This window comes from Solanum pennellii, chromosome 3 (assembly GCF_001406875.1).
Source record: "Solanum pennellii chromosome 3, SPENNV200".
Lineage (NCBI taxonomy): Eukaryota > Viridiplantae > Streptophyta > Magnoliopsida > Solanales > Solanaceae > Solanum > Solanum pennellii.
The window spans coordinates 3210999-3224506 of NC_028639.1; the positions used below are offsets into that span (position 1 = coordinate 3210999).

Sequence of the window (13508 nt, forward strand, 5' to 3'; positions counted from 1 at the left end):
ATATATATATATATATACATATATATATATATATATACATATATATGTTGTTAAAGCTATCTATTAAACATGTATAAATATTAAATTTCGAACCGAAATAACTCAAATGACTAGTAGGATCCATTTTTTTTACATGAGGGTAGTTCTTGATTACATGTTGAAGAAAACATGCATTATACTATATATTGTACTCCATGTCAAGAAGCTTAAAAAAGTGTACGTACCATGCAATTTTTGCCATGTAGCAAAGTAAGGAAATGCCAATGAATGAATATCATGGCTAATATCATTAATAGAAGAAGATGAAGAAGTAAAACAAGTTCTCTTCATCATTAGCTCTTTCTTCATGTCATTAATATTCCCAAGTGGAAAATTAGGTGTTGGTCCCTCAAAACCATTTGCCTTAAGTTTCCTAAACATGAGTTTAGGCATAATCCACCAAGAATATAAAACTTTACATAACACAAACAAAATTGTGACCATGCCTAACATACTTGCAAATTGAATGAATGTCATGCTTTTTTTTTTTTCTCTCAATATAAAATAACACTAGCTAAGATGAATAATGAATTTTCAAGTTTGATTAGAAAATGGAAAAACAAAACGATTGATGAGTGATGAGAGAACGTTGCATGTATGGGTATTTATAGAAGGACAAATTTGACGAACCCTCAAGGAATTAAAGTCAAAAGTTGACAATTGACCAATGCATATGAGATAAAAATACCAATAAATTAAATAACAACTTTTGATGTAGCCCCACTATTTCGTTTTATATGACACTTTCTCTTTTTCATTCCGTCTTAAAATTAGAAATAATTTTAAAATCCCCAATTTGCTCTTACTGATCTCAGACACACAAATATCTACGAATTGTTTTAAGCTATAAGTTTCAAAAGTTTTTTTTTTCTTTCCTATACACCATACCAAATCAAAAGGTGACACATTCCATTTTATATGACTTTTTTTCAATTCCGTCCCGAAATAAATATCTCCTTATTATAATTAGAAATAATTTAATCTTAATTTTTTTTAATCCTTAGTGACATAATTCTCATACACATAAATATCTAAAAGTTGTTTAAACTATAAATTTTTTAAAAAATTCCTTTTTTCTTATATACCATAGGGAGTCAAAAGGGTACCACGGAAAGAGTACTTAATTTGAACATGCACTTTTCTTTCTGGTTTTACGTATTTTTTATATAAATATTTTGTTACTATTATTTAATAGAGAGTACTAATTTATTTATTTTATTTTATGTATTGCATGCATGTTTGTGTATATATATTCCATGTTAGTCTCTACTAAATATAATTATTTGATTCGTCAAAGTAGAAGTTGGTCGTCAGATAAATTCAATATTGCGGCTGTACACATATCGTTATGGTGCACAATTGCCGGCCAACATTTAATTCCACAGCCCTTTTCTTTATGGTCATATCTTCTTTCACCTACAAATTTGCAATTTTTATATCATAAAAAACATATGAAAAAAATCTCAATTACATCGTTTCAAAATATTAATTGTCTCACATAAATTAAGACGTATTTAAAAGATTTCAAATGATCATGAAGAATGTTTTATGTAATAATATATAACTCGATATTTTAAATAAATTATAATTTAATCGACTGAGTATTTTATAATCATAATGCTCAGATCAGATCAACTTAAACATATCTCGATCAATTTCATGAAATACATGTTATCTCTTACTATCAATAGGGTATCAAATAAATTAAATCTACCACAAAAACTAGGATAAAGAAAACAAAATGTAACATATTGAAATGCATTGTGTAAAATTATTTACACATATATATATCATGTATTTTTAATGGCTAGCATCATGAAACAACTATTACACAAGGTCCTCCTAAAAATGCAAAAACACAAAATGTTAAATAACCTGAATTTTATAGTATTCTACTACAAAGTAATAATTAAGTTTAATTAAAAATTATACTTCCTCTGTTTCTAATTATTAGTTTATTTTTTTTATATAGTTGTCCATAATTACTTGTTCATTTTAACATATCAAGAAAGGATAATTTTTTTTAACTTTTTATACCCTCAATTAATGATTAATTACTTTTTAAAATATAAAATTTTTCATCTAACTTCATAATTAATAGGGATAAAATAATAAACTAACTACATCATCAATTATTTTCTTAATAAATATGTCAATTCAAAAGTGGACAAATAAAAAAGGACGCAAGAGTAGTAATTATGTTTATAGAAATGTTCATTATAAAATAACTTTTTCTGGCTGATTAAATAACCAATTTCCAATTACTCGTAGTTCGTTCATATTACAAATTTCAACCATCGACTAAAGTAAACAGAAAATTCAATTTCAACAAAATAACATATTAGTACAATTTTTTGTTTTTATTTTTATTTTTGTTGCTAGAATTATATAAAATCCTTGCAATTACTGCTACGAAAAAGTCGGTAAGATATCTAAACATTTTAGTTGTCAACTTTTACACAAAAAAAATAAAAATAAAAATAAAAACTGAGCTTTGATTGGTTTAATATTTTTTTTAATGAAAAAATATAAACTTTTCACGTACTGTACCGATGGATTTGTTTGACTGATTGTAATTAATTCTTCTTTTTTTAATTTTTTATCTGTTTTCATTTCAAAATATTCTTTTCCACATTTTCATGTTCACGACATATATACACCTTAATCCGTGTTTCTAAACAATTTTTTTTTGTTCATATATGATACGATATATTCCTTTAATTACTTTCTTGGTCAAGATTTAAGAATTATATAATATGATATGTTTAAATTAATTTCTTGGTCAAGATTTAAGAATCACGTATAACACAAACACGTATAAGAATAGAATTTTCTCCAAGACCAAAGAGACAAAACACATATAGCTAGTGTTAGGACCGAAAATAAGCAGGTGTAACGCGGAAGCTAGCAATGCAAACTTCTAAAGATCACGAGTAAGAAGACAATGCGAAATATACCAAAAGACACAAAGATAACGTGATTCGGTCAATCGACCGACGTCCACAAAGGAAATGAACAATCCACTATAAATATGAGAGTACAAAATACAGAGGGAAACAACCTCAACCAATTCACTCGGAATACATGGGAGGTTCACACAAGTGATAGCGTATCAAGCTTGTGACCCATAAATTCTCCCCCTAACCAAAACTCTCAAAGCCCTTAAGACTACATTGTGAATGCTAGTTAAGTTAGAAGGAACATGTCGCTATTTATAGAGTCCTAAACCTTTTCTTACTAGAAAAAATGATTAGTCAATCCAAAACCTTTTCCTAAAAGTAAAACCTATTTATGGTAAGAAATCAGGACAAATAAAATCCAACAGCTAGTTCGCTGCTACACATATAAAAATGTATATACAATGATTTTTGTGTCAAAAAGCACATATATACATTACTATTTATAAAAAAAAAATTACTATTAACTATTATTACTTTGATGGACGACTATTTATTTTAAATCGTTGAATAATTAATCAAATTATGGGTGGTTGTTCTTCTTCTTTCAATTTTGCCTTTCCTCTCTGTATATTTCTAACAAAATGATGCACGTCATGATATCACATGTCATGAAAACAAAAATTTTCACGATTAGTTTCTAATTGGAGAAGGTGCATTATTTGTTTGATTTATAATTTCATCATATAATGTACTTTTTGGTAAACAAAGTTTCATATAACAATAATTAACCACAAACACTTTGGCTAAATGGGGATGAGCAATGACGAAATAAAAGGTAAAAAAATTTTATTGTTTTTTTATGATAAAAATAGCTTAATTTTATCTAATGTGAAATCAATAAAAATTCAAAATGTCGATAGTATTTATGACGACCTACAAAATCTGATGACCAGATCGATATTGTAGATCGTTGGTATATCTTTGAAAGCTCACATGGAGAGAAGAAATGAATTCTTCGAGGGTTACTTTAACTCACTATAGTATCAATATTTAACCAGTGGTGTACGCAGAATCTTTATAAAGCGATGTCACCATTTAAGGAATAAAAATAGATCAAGAAGAAAATTAATGAAGTTTTTGCTTTAGATGTACAAAAATTTGAGGCCCATTAAAAGTGAACTTTGTGAAAAATATTTTTCTTAAAAATATAAAATTTTGATTTATATTTTGATTTAATTTAAAAACAATTGTATATTCTTTAAATTAGATAATGTTATAGAATTTTAAATTAAATCACTCATATCTTCATATTATTAAATAAAATTTTATCTAACATTATTTAAAAGATTGTATTGTAAATAAAAGATAAACGTCTTTAAAAGAAAATGGAAAAAAAGAAAAAGCTACAAAGCTCTTATATTTAGTTTTAGACCACGAATTTTGTTGGATAACCTTTCTTAATAATTCAAAAAAAATGAACAAATCACTTTAATAATATAGCTCTCTGTGCATATGATGTAATCTGCACAATTAGTTATTGAAGATCAAATAATAGATGATTGCAATGAGAAAAATATAAAATAATTATTATGAACAAGTAAAAATAAAATTTCAAGCATATAATAAAATAAATAGAATTGCAAAAAAAAACGCTAACATTATATGGAGATTCGAGATACCGAATAACTATAATGGATGAACATGAAAGGAAAGAAAAATGAAGAAACTTAGAAATAAATATGTCAACATTATTTTTATTTAACTATAATTTTAATTCATAAAGGACTCAAAAAAGATTCATTTTATTTTAATTCTTAAAATAATTAAAAAAGTAATTAAATTTTGAATAATTAGAGTAGATGGGCAAAATTTAATGAAAGGACCTTCCTATTAAAAAACAACCTACTCTTATATTTCAATATACTTTTTCTATTCATGATCATTGCTAGCTGTCATCTACGATTATCAGTATGCAAATTATGCATATAACCATCATTATAGCAATTATTTAGGGGATAAAAAACGAACTTGTGTTTTATCTCAACACACTTACTATTTACCGCTAGATGTCATTTATGATTATCGGTATACTTAACCATTATCATAACAATTATCAGGTTCAAAGGTGAAAAATGTTAATAAAAAATTTAAAATGGTATATGAATTTTTTTAAAACTAAAACGGTAAAATCGCTCACTAAATAGCGATTTTGTCCGTCGAAAAAAGTAAATCGTTATTATAACAGCGATTTGTTAAATTTACTTTTTTTAAAAAAAAAATTTAAACAAAAGATTTTCAAAAAATATATATTTTTTATTATATTTTTGTTATGTCGCTGCTGAGGCAGCGACTTGAGTTCAATTTTTTTTCAAAATTATTTTTTGTTTTTTTTAAAAAAAAAATTAAATAATTTTTTTTAAAAAAATCAAATCGCAGTGGTTTTTAATCAAATTTTGCAGTGATTTTAAATCAAAATCTTTTTTAGCGATTTTATTTTTAAAAAAAATTAATTAAAAACCACTGCGATTTGATTTTCTTATTTAAACTTTTAAAAAAAAGAATCAAAAAATAATTTTAAAAAAAAATTAAACTTAAGTCGCTGCCTCAGCAACGACATTAAAAAAAAGAAAATTTTAGTTTGGAAATCGCTCCTTTGGGAGCGATTTTGTTTAATTTTTTTTTTAAAAAAAAAATGAAACTTGACAAATCACTGCTATTGCAGCGATTTTACTTTTTCAAGCGGACAAAATCGCTACTTCATGAGCGATTTTACCGTTTCATTAAAAAGAAATTTCATATACCATTTTAGAATTTTTGTTAACATTTTTCACCCTTTAGGCTCCGGACTCCATATAACCATTATTATAGTCGATCTGCCCAAGAATTGTTCTTTTTTTTTGGTATGTATATGTTTCATGACCTTGTTATCATTTACGATAATAATAATCAGTATACCTATAACCATTATCATAACAATTATGAAGGGGGGAAAAAAAAGCAATCTTGTGCTATATTTCAATACATTTTTCCACTCATGATTGTTGCAAGCCATCATTTACGATTATTAGTATATACCTATGACCATTATCATAGTAATTATTGAGGGGACAAAAGACGATGTCATGCTATATTTCAGCGCACCTTTTCAATGTAGCTAAATATAGTCGGTCTGTATACGAAGTGTATGTTATTTCTCTCTCTTTGTATGTGTGTTTCACGACTTTGTTCTCGTTAACGATGATTATAATCAGTATATCTATATCATTATCATAACAATTATGAAGGAAAAAAAGGCAATTTTATGCTATATTTCAATACATTTTTTATTCATGAATACTGCTAGCCGTCATTTACAATCATCACTATACCTATGACCGTTATCATTGTAATTATTGAGGGGAGAAAAGACAATGTCATGCTATATTTCAGCGCACCTTTTCAATGTAGCTAAATATAGTCGGTCTGTATACGAAGTGTATGTTATTTCTCTCTCTTTGTATGTGTGTTTCACGACTTTGTTCTCATTAACGATGATTATAATCAGTATATCTATATCATTATCATAACAACTATGAAGGGGGGAAAAAGGCAATCTTATGCTATATTTCAATACATTTTTCATTCATGAATACTGCTAGCCGTCATTTACAATCATCGCTATACCTATGACCATTATCTCATAGCAATTATTGTGGGGAACTTTATTTTTCAGCACATTTTTTCTAAGCCATCATTTATGATTATCAGTATTATAGTTAACCATTGTTATAATGGGGAAAAGGACATCTTAGTAGTGCTATATTTCGATGTTTTTCTATGTAGCTAAATATAGTCAATCCACTCTATGTGCTAAGTGTTTTTTTTTTTGTTTTATGTGTGTGTTTCACGAGTAATACATGTAGTATTCTTTTAAAAATGATCATACTTAGCAACATTATTTTTAATAATAATAATAATATTATAATCAAGCTGTCGTCTGAGAAGTACTGCTTGGTACTAACACAATAATATAATAAGCAAGAATATAGTTGATCATGTGAACATTCACTAATTAATTCTCTATTAATAACTAGTAATTAGGTCAGATAACACGTTGGATTTTCAGATATATTATTCCTCAAGAGACCGTCAGAGAATATAACGTGGGTTAATTAGCTATTGAAAGCTTTGAGAAATGGAGTAATCTGCAATGTACAGATTCTCAGATGAAGATTAGAAGAAGAAGAAACTCCTCTTTGTATTCTATAAATTGTTAACTCTTCTCTACATGTAACTAACATGTTTAGTTAGTATTTATACAAGAAAGGGAAGAATATTTTGTAACTACTTTAACCATCTATTTGCTAACTACTCCTCTAATTTCTACTAATTACATAATGAACCTCAACTAACTAAGTAATGCCATCTTTAATACTCCCCCTCAAGTTTGTAGGAGTGAACAGATTCAATACTCCAAACTTGGATAATAAGTATTCATGTTGAAACTTGTTGAGACCTTTAGTTAGTATATCAGCCTCTTGCTCTTTGGTATGCAGATATTCAGTTGGAATTAGACCATTCTGAATTTTCTCTCTTATGAAATGACAATCCAATTCTATATGCTTAGTTCTCTCATGTAATACTGGATTGGCAGCAATTTGTATAGCTGACTTGCTATCACTATAAATGATGGCTGGTGTTACTACATCAGCTCCAAGTTCCTTGAATAATTTTGTTATCCAAACTACTTCAGCAACAGCACTTGCCATGCTTCTATACTCAGCTTCAGCTGAACTTCTAGATATAGTTCCTTGTTTCTTTGATTTCCATGATATTAGTGAATCTCCCAGCTTAACTATGAATCCAGTAACAGATCTTCTGGTGTGTAAACAAGCTCCCCAATCTGAATCACAATAGACCTTTAACTGTTTGTTGTTCTTGCTGGATAATAATACACCTAGTCCTGCTTGTCCCTTGACATATTTTACAACCTTAAGTGCAGCACTGAGATGAGATTGTTTAGGTTGATGAAGAAACTGACTCAGTGTTTGTGTAGCAAAAGCAATGTCAGGCCTGGTAACATTTAGATACAACAATTTTCCAACTAATCTTCTATATGCTGTTGGATCCTCCAGTAGCTTATCTTCTTTTCCTGTTCCATTTATTTCATCATACTCCTTTGTAGTCAACTGTACATAAGGATCAATAGGTGTAGAAGCTGGTTTAGCAGCTCCAAGTCCAGCTTCAGAAATGATTTCAAGAGAATATTTCCTTTGATGCATGACAATCCCTTCTTGTGATCTAGCAAATTCAATTCCTAGGAAATATCTGAGTTCTCCCAGGTCTTTCATCTTAAAAGTATCCTGCAAAACTTCTTTGGTTTGTTGAATAAGACTAAGGTCATTACCTGTAATCATCATATCATCAACATATACTAGAAGTATAACCAATGATGTTTTTGTTCTCTTAATGAACAATGAATAATCTGCATGACTCTGTGTAAATCCCAACCTGATGAGTGCATCTGTGAGCTTCACATTCCACTGTCTAGGGGCTTGCTTCAAACCATAGAGGGATTTAGTGAGCCTACACACTGGTTTCTCCCCCTGCACAATAAATCCCTTAGGAAGCTGAAAACCTTGAGGTAGATTCATATAAACTTCATCAAACAAGTCCCCTTGGAGGAAGGCATTTGACACATCCATTTGATGAATATGCCAGTTTTCAACAGCAGCCAAAGCCAACACACTTCTAACTGTAACCATCTTAACAACAGGAGAAAAAGTTTCTTTATAATCTAGTCCCTCTCTTTGGTTAAATCCCTTTGCAACTAGTCGAGCTTTGAATCTTTCAACCTCCCCTGAAGCTTGATATTTTATTTTAAAAATCCACTTACAACCAATGGCCTTTTTGTGTGGAGGTAAAGGTACTACTTTCCAAGTCTGATGAGTTTCCAAGGCTGAGATTTCAGCCTGCATGGCTTCAACCCATCTGGGATCTTTACATGCTTCTTCAAAAGTACTAGGTTCAACTTCATGACCAAAAGAGGAAAGAAATGCCTGATAGGACTTAGACAGATAATCATAGCCAAGATATTTGTCAATAGAATATAGAGGTCTGCTAGGAGTGAGATGAGCAGAAGCAACATAATCTTGCATCCATAGAGGAGCTTTGGTACTCCTTTGTGACCTTCTGACCTCAGAAATTTGATCATTAGACACTTCTGTAGATTGTTCAGTGGATTCAACCACACCAGATGGGGACACTGCCTGTGATGCTTCTAATGGAACATTAACAGAAGGAAACAAGTGCCATTCAGTAGTAGAAGAAACTGCAAATGGAAATGTGGTTTCCCTAAATTCCACATCTCTGCTAATGAAGAACTGTTTTTCCTTAATATTGTAGAGTAGATAACCCTTAGTAGTAGTACTATATCCCATATGAACAGCAACAATACTTCTTGGTTGAAACTTATCATGTATATACATATTCTTTGCAAAACATAAGCAACCCAAAACTCTTAAATGCTGTAGAGTAGGTTTAGTTTTATGAAACACTTCATGAGGAGATTTACCATGTAGCACTGGAGTAGGTAACACATTTATTATGTAAGCAGCTGCAATTATGCAATGACCCCAAAACCTGATAGGAATATGTCCTTGAAATTTTATTGCTCTAGCTACTTCAAGAATATGTTTGTGTTTTCTCTCTGCAACACCATTTTGCTGAGGTGTATGTATGCAAGTTCTCTGATGAATAATACCTAAGCTTGTAAATAGTTTGTGACACTCAGCATTTACAAACTCAGATCCATTGTCAGTTCTAACCATTTTAACTACAGCATTGAACTGAGTTTTAGCAAGGATGAAGAAGTTTTTCAGAACAACACAAACATCACTCTTCATTCTTATTAGAAACAACCATAGTAATCTGGTACAATCATCAACTATAGTAACAAAGAATTTATGTCCATCATAGGTAGGAGTGTTAAAAGGACCCCAGACATCAATATGCAATAGCTGAAAGGAAGCAGTAGAAACAGTAGTACTATTTGGAAATGGTAATCTATGTTGTTTTGCCAAAGGGCAAATGATACAATTATGTAGATCTTTAGAACATTTACTGGGTGAAATATCTAATAGATGAGCCAGAACATTGGAAGAAGTATGTCCTAGCCTTTGATGCCACAATAAAGCTTGTGTATCTGTGAAGTGACTGTCTTCATGAGCTAAATGTGATGAACATTTTTCATTTGTGTTGAGAGGAGATGAGGAGTAGTTAGGCAGTATGTAAAGACCATCATGTTCTCTACCAATCACCTTCACCTGCCCATTGGAGAGGTCCTGGAGAGTAACAAAATTAGGAAAGAAGCACACAGCACATTTAAGATCTTTAGTAATTTGTGAAACTGATAGTAAATTGAATTTAAATTCAGGAATAAGAAGAACATTCCTTAGAGTGTTTTGAGAAGTTATATTGCAGGATCCTATATGAGTAATTTGGTTTGTTTCACCATTGGGTAATTGAACATTTCTAGGTTTGTTACTAGGAAGTGGATGCATATGAGTAAGGATATCTGAGTTATGAGTCATATGATTTGTTGCACCAGAATCTATTATCCAGCCATTCTTGACTGATGTTACAATAAGAGCAGCTTCATTACCTGCTGATTCACCTGCTAAGGAGCACTTAGCTTGGACTACATTAGCATTGTAGTGTGATGTAGATGCTCCTTCTGAATTTTCTTGCTGCATATTAGTTTGTCCAAGCATGTGTAGAATCTGATTATATTGTTCCTGCAACATAGTCATGCCTTTTTGATATTCAACATGTTCAGTGTTTATTGCTCCTCTTCCATAACCCTGACTTCTTGAATTTTCACCTCTATTAACACCTATATCACCATCACTTACTGCATTGTTAGCAGTAATATTTTGCCTCCTGTCATTGTTAAACCTTCCTCTTCCATGATACTCATTACTTGATCTTCCTCTCCCCTGATATGTATTGTTAGGATTTTTCCTCTTTCTTTCAAATCCTGGGGGAAAACCATGAAGCTGATAGCACACAGCTTGTGTATGACCTGTTCTTTTACAGTAATCACAGAAAGCATTTGGATCATAGCTAGAACTGTTGTAGGGTCTTGATCTAGGCACCATAGCATTAGTATTGTTTCCAGAAGTGAACATGGCATTTAGTTCAGAACAATTAGCACTACTAGAGACTTGTGACATGGTTCTTTGGCTTTCTCTTTCAATTAAGATTGAATATGTTTTGTTCAATGAAGGTAGAGGTGTCATCATCAATATATGTCCTCTAGCTTGTTCATATGAGTCATTCAACCCCATAAGAAACTGAAGTAACTTCTGATTGTGTACAAATTTCACAAATTCTCTTGAATTTACACACTCACAACTTGGAACAGGAGTTAGACTATCATATTCTACCCATAGTTCACGTAATCTAGAGAAATATGTTGAAATTGAACTAGTACCTTGACTCACAGTGGCAATTTCTTTGTGTAGTTGGAAGATACGAGATCCATCAACTTTATCATATCGCTCAGCCAGATCTTTCCATACAGATGCAGCATTTGTAGAGTAAACAATGCCTCCAAGTAACTCTTTCGAAACACAATTCATGATCCAAGATAATACAATTGCATTGCATCTTTCCCACAGATTCACCAGATTTGGACCATATGCTTCCTTTTGACATGAACCATCGATAAATCCCAACTTATTTCGACCTATAATTGCAATCTTTAATGCTCGACTCCATACTGAATAGTTATCGGCTCCTGTCAATTGAATTGAACTGAGCAATACACCAGAATTGTCAATGGTGTTCAAGAACAGAGGATGATTATGGCTTAGTTTTTCCGGCAGCTCGTTATCAACTGTTGCCATGGATTCGTCTGTTGCTTATTTAGATGATATGCAGTGATTTGCACAATCTTTTACTGCCTCAAAGGCTCTGATACCATGAAAGCTTTGAGAAATGGAGTAATCTGCAATGTACAGATTCTCAGATGAAGATTAGAAGAAGAAGAAACTCCTCTTTGTATTCTATAAATTGTTAACTCTTCTCTACATGTAACTAACATGTTTAGTTAGTATTTATACAAGAAAGGGAAGAATATTTTGTAACTACTTTAACCACCTATTTGCTAACTACTCCTCTAATTTCTACTAATTACATAATGAACCTCAACTAACTAAGTAATGCCATCTTTAATAGCTATTAAGTACATTTAAAAATAATTTTTCTATTACTCTATTTCTTTTTATTATTGATTTTAATCGATATGCTTTACTTCATCAAGAATATATCAAATACATCATTTCTATTTTCACAAGATAATGTTATGTTGTGTACGCTACTACGTTGGACATGTTATTATTATTGGATTGGAGAGCCGTATAGAGGTGTGTATATAATTTTGGATTCCGTTATTCATTTTTCGATTTTGAGATACAATCTAAAATCGAATTAAAAAGAAAAAAAATACCCAACGTACTAATTTAGTTTAAATATTTTCATGTTAGTAATTTCATTTTCTTAGATTAGTCACTTTTTTCTTTGTTTGTTTTAAATGCTATTATCATCAAAAGGAACAAATAAAAGTCAGTAATTAAGTTGAGATTTGTCAATTCCAATGATGTTTATTGGACTTTTGACATATTGTTTCAAGGGAAAAGGGTCTAAAATATCCTCAAAAGTATTTAAAATGGTACAAAATTACCCTCCATCCACCTATTGGCTTCAAAATACCCTTTCCACCCACCTATTGGGTTCAAAATATCCTTGTCATCGACCTTTTGGTTCAAAATTGACCACTTATTTAACGGTTTTATATTTAAACTATTTAAATATTTTTTAAAATACGTGGTGCTCAACTATTTATTATAATTTAATTTATTAATATAATTTATATATCAATCCATTACCCACCCATTACTAATTAAATTCCTCTTAATAAACCCGTCACATTATTAATGCAAGTTACTGCCAATTGAGTGTTTTTAAAAATTATAGAAGTAAATTATCATACATTCAAGTGGCTAAATATAAATCATCGATAAACTTAAAAGTCTGACTATGTTCATCTTGATTATTCTTACGTCTCAATTATGTGATGTTACTTCATAGGTAACTTTTTTTCAAAATAATATATTAAAGGTTTTAAAACAAATCATAAATATTTATAAAATTATATTTAAAAAAAGTGTATGAATTAATTCGGGATGTATTACTTCTTTACCTTTAATCATAAATTACTAATTCAATTTTGAAAGAAAGTGTCCTCCTAAATAAGCGTCTCCACCTAAATTTAATTGGGGTTTCGATTCGGACTCGAACAATTTTGGATGTCATTTTCAGGAATCTATAATTTCATCGTGTTTTAGTAGTGTTTATGACGATTTTGATATTATAATTGGATCATTAATTGAGTGATGTTTAGTTAGTAATGAGTGGGTAGTGGGTTGGTTTATAAATTATATTAATAAATTAAAATTATAATCAATAGTTGAACGCCAAGTATTTTAAAAAATATTTAAAGAGTTTAATTTTAAAACAATTAAAAAA

The 13508-nt window shown here is 30.0% G+C and overlaps 1 protein-coding gene across 1 annotated transcript in view; it reads right to left on the minus strand.

Moving 5' to 3' along the window:
- The window catches only part of LOC107014167 (cytokinin hydroxylase), a 4172-nt gene extending 3573 nt beyond the window's left edge, over nt 1–599 (minus strand). Inside the window, exon 1 of the mRNA XM_015214020.2 lies at nt 225–599. Within this exon, the coding sequence (XP_015069506.2) occupies nt 225–516 (292 nt within the window). The 5' untranslated portion in view covers nt 517–599. The remainder of the gene's footprint in view (nt 1–224) is intronic.
- Nucleotides 600–13508: the final 12909 nt, after the last annotated feature.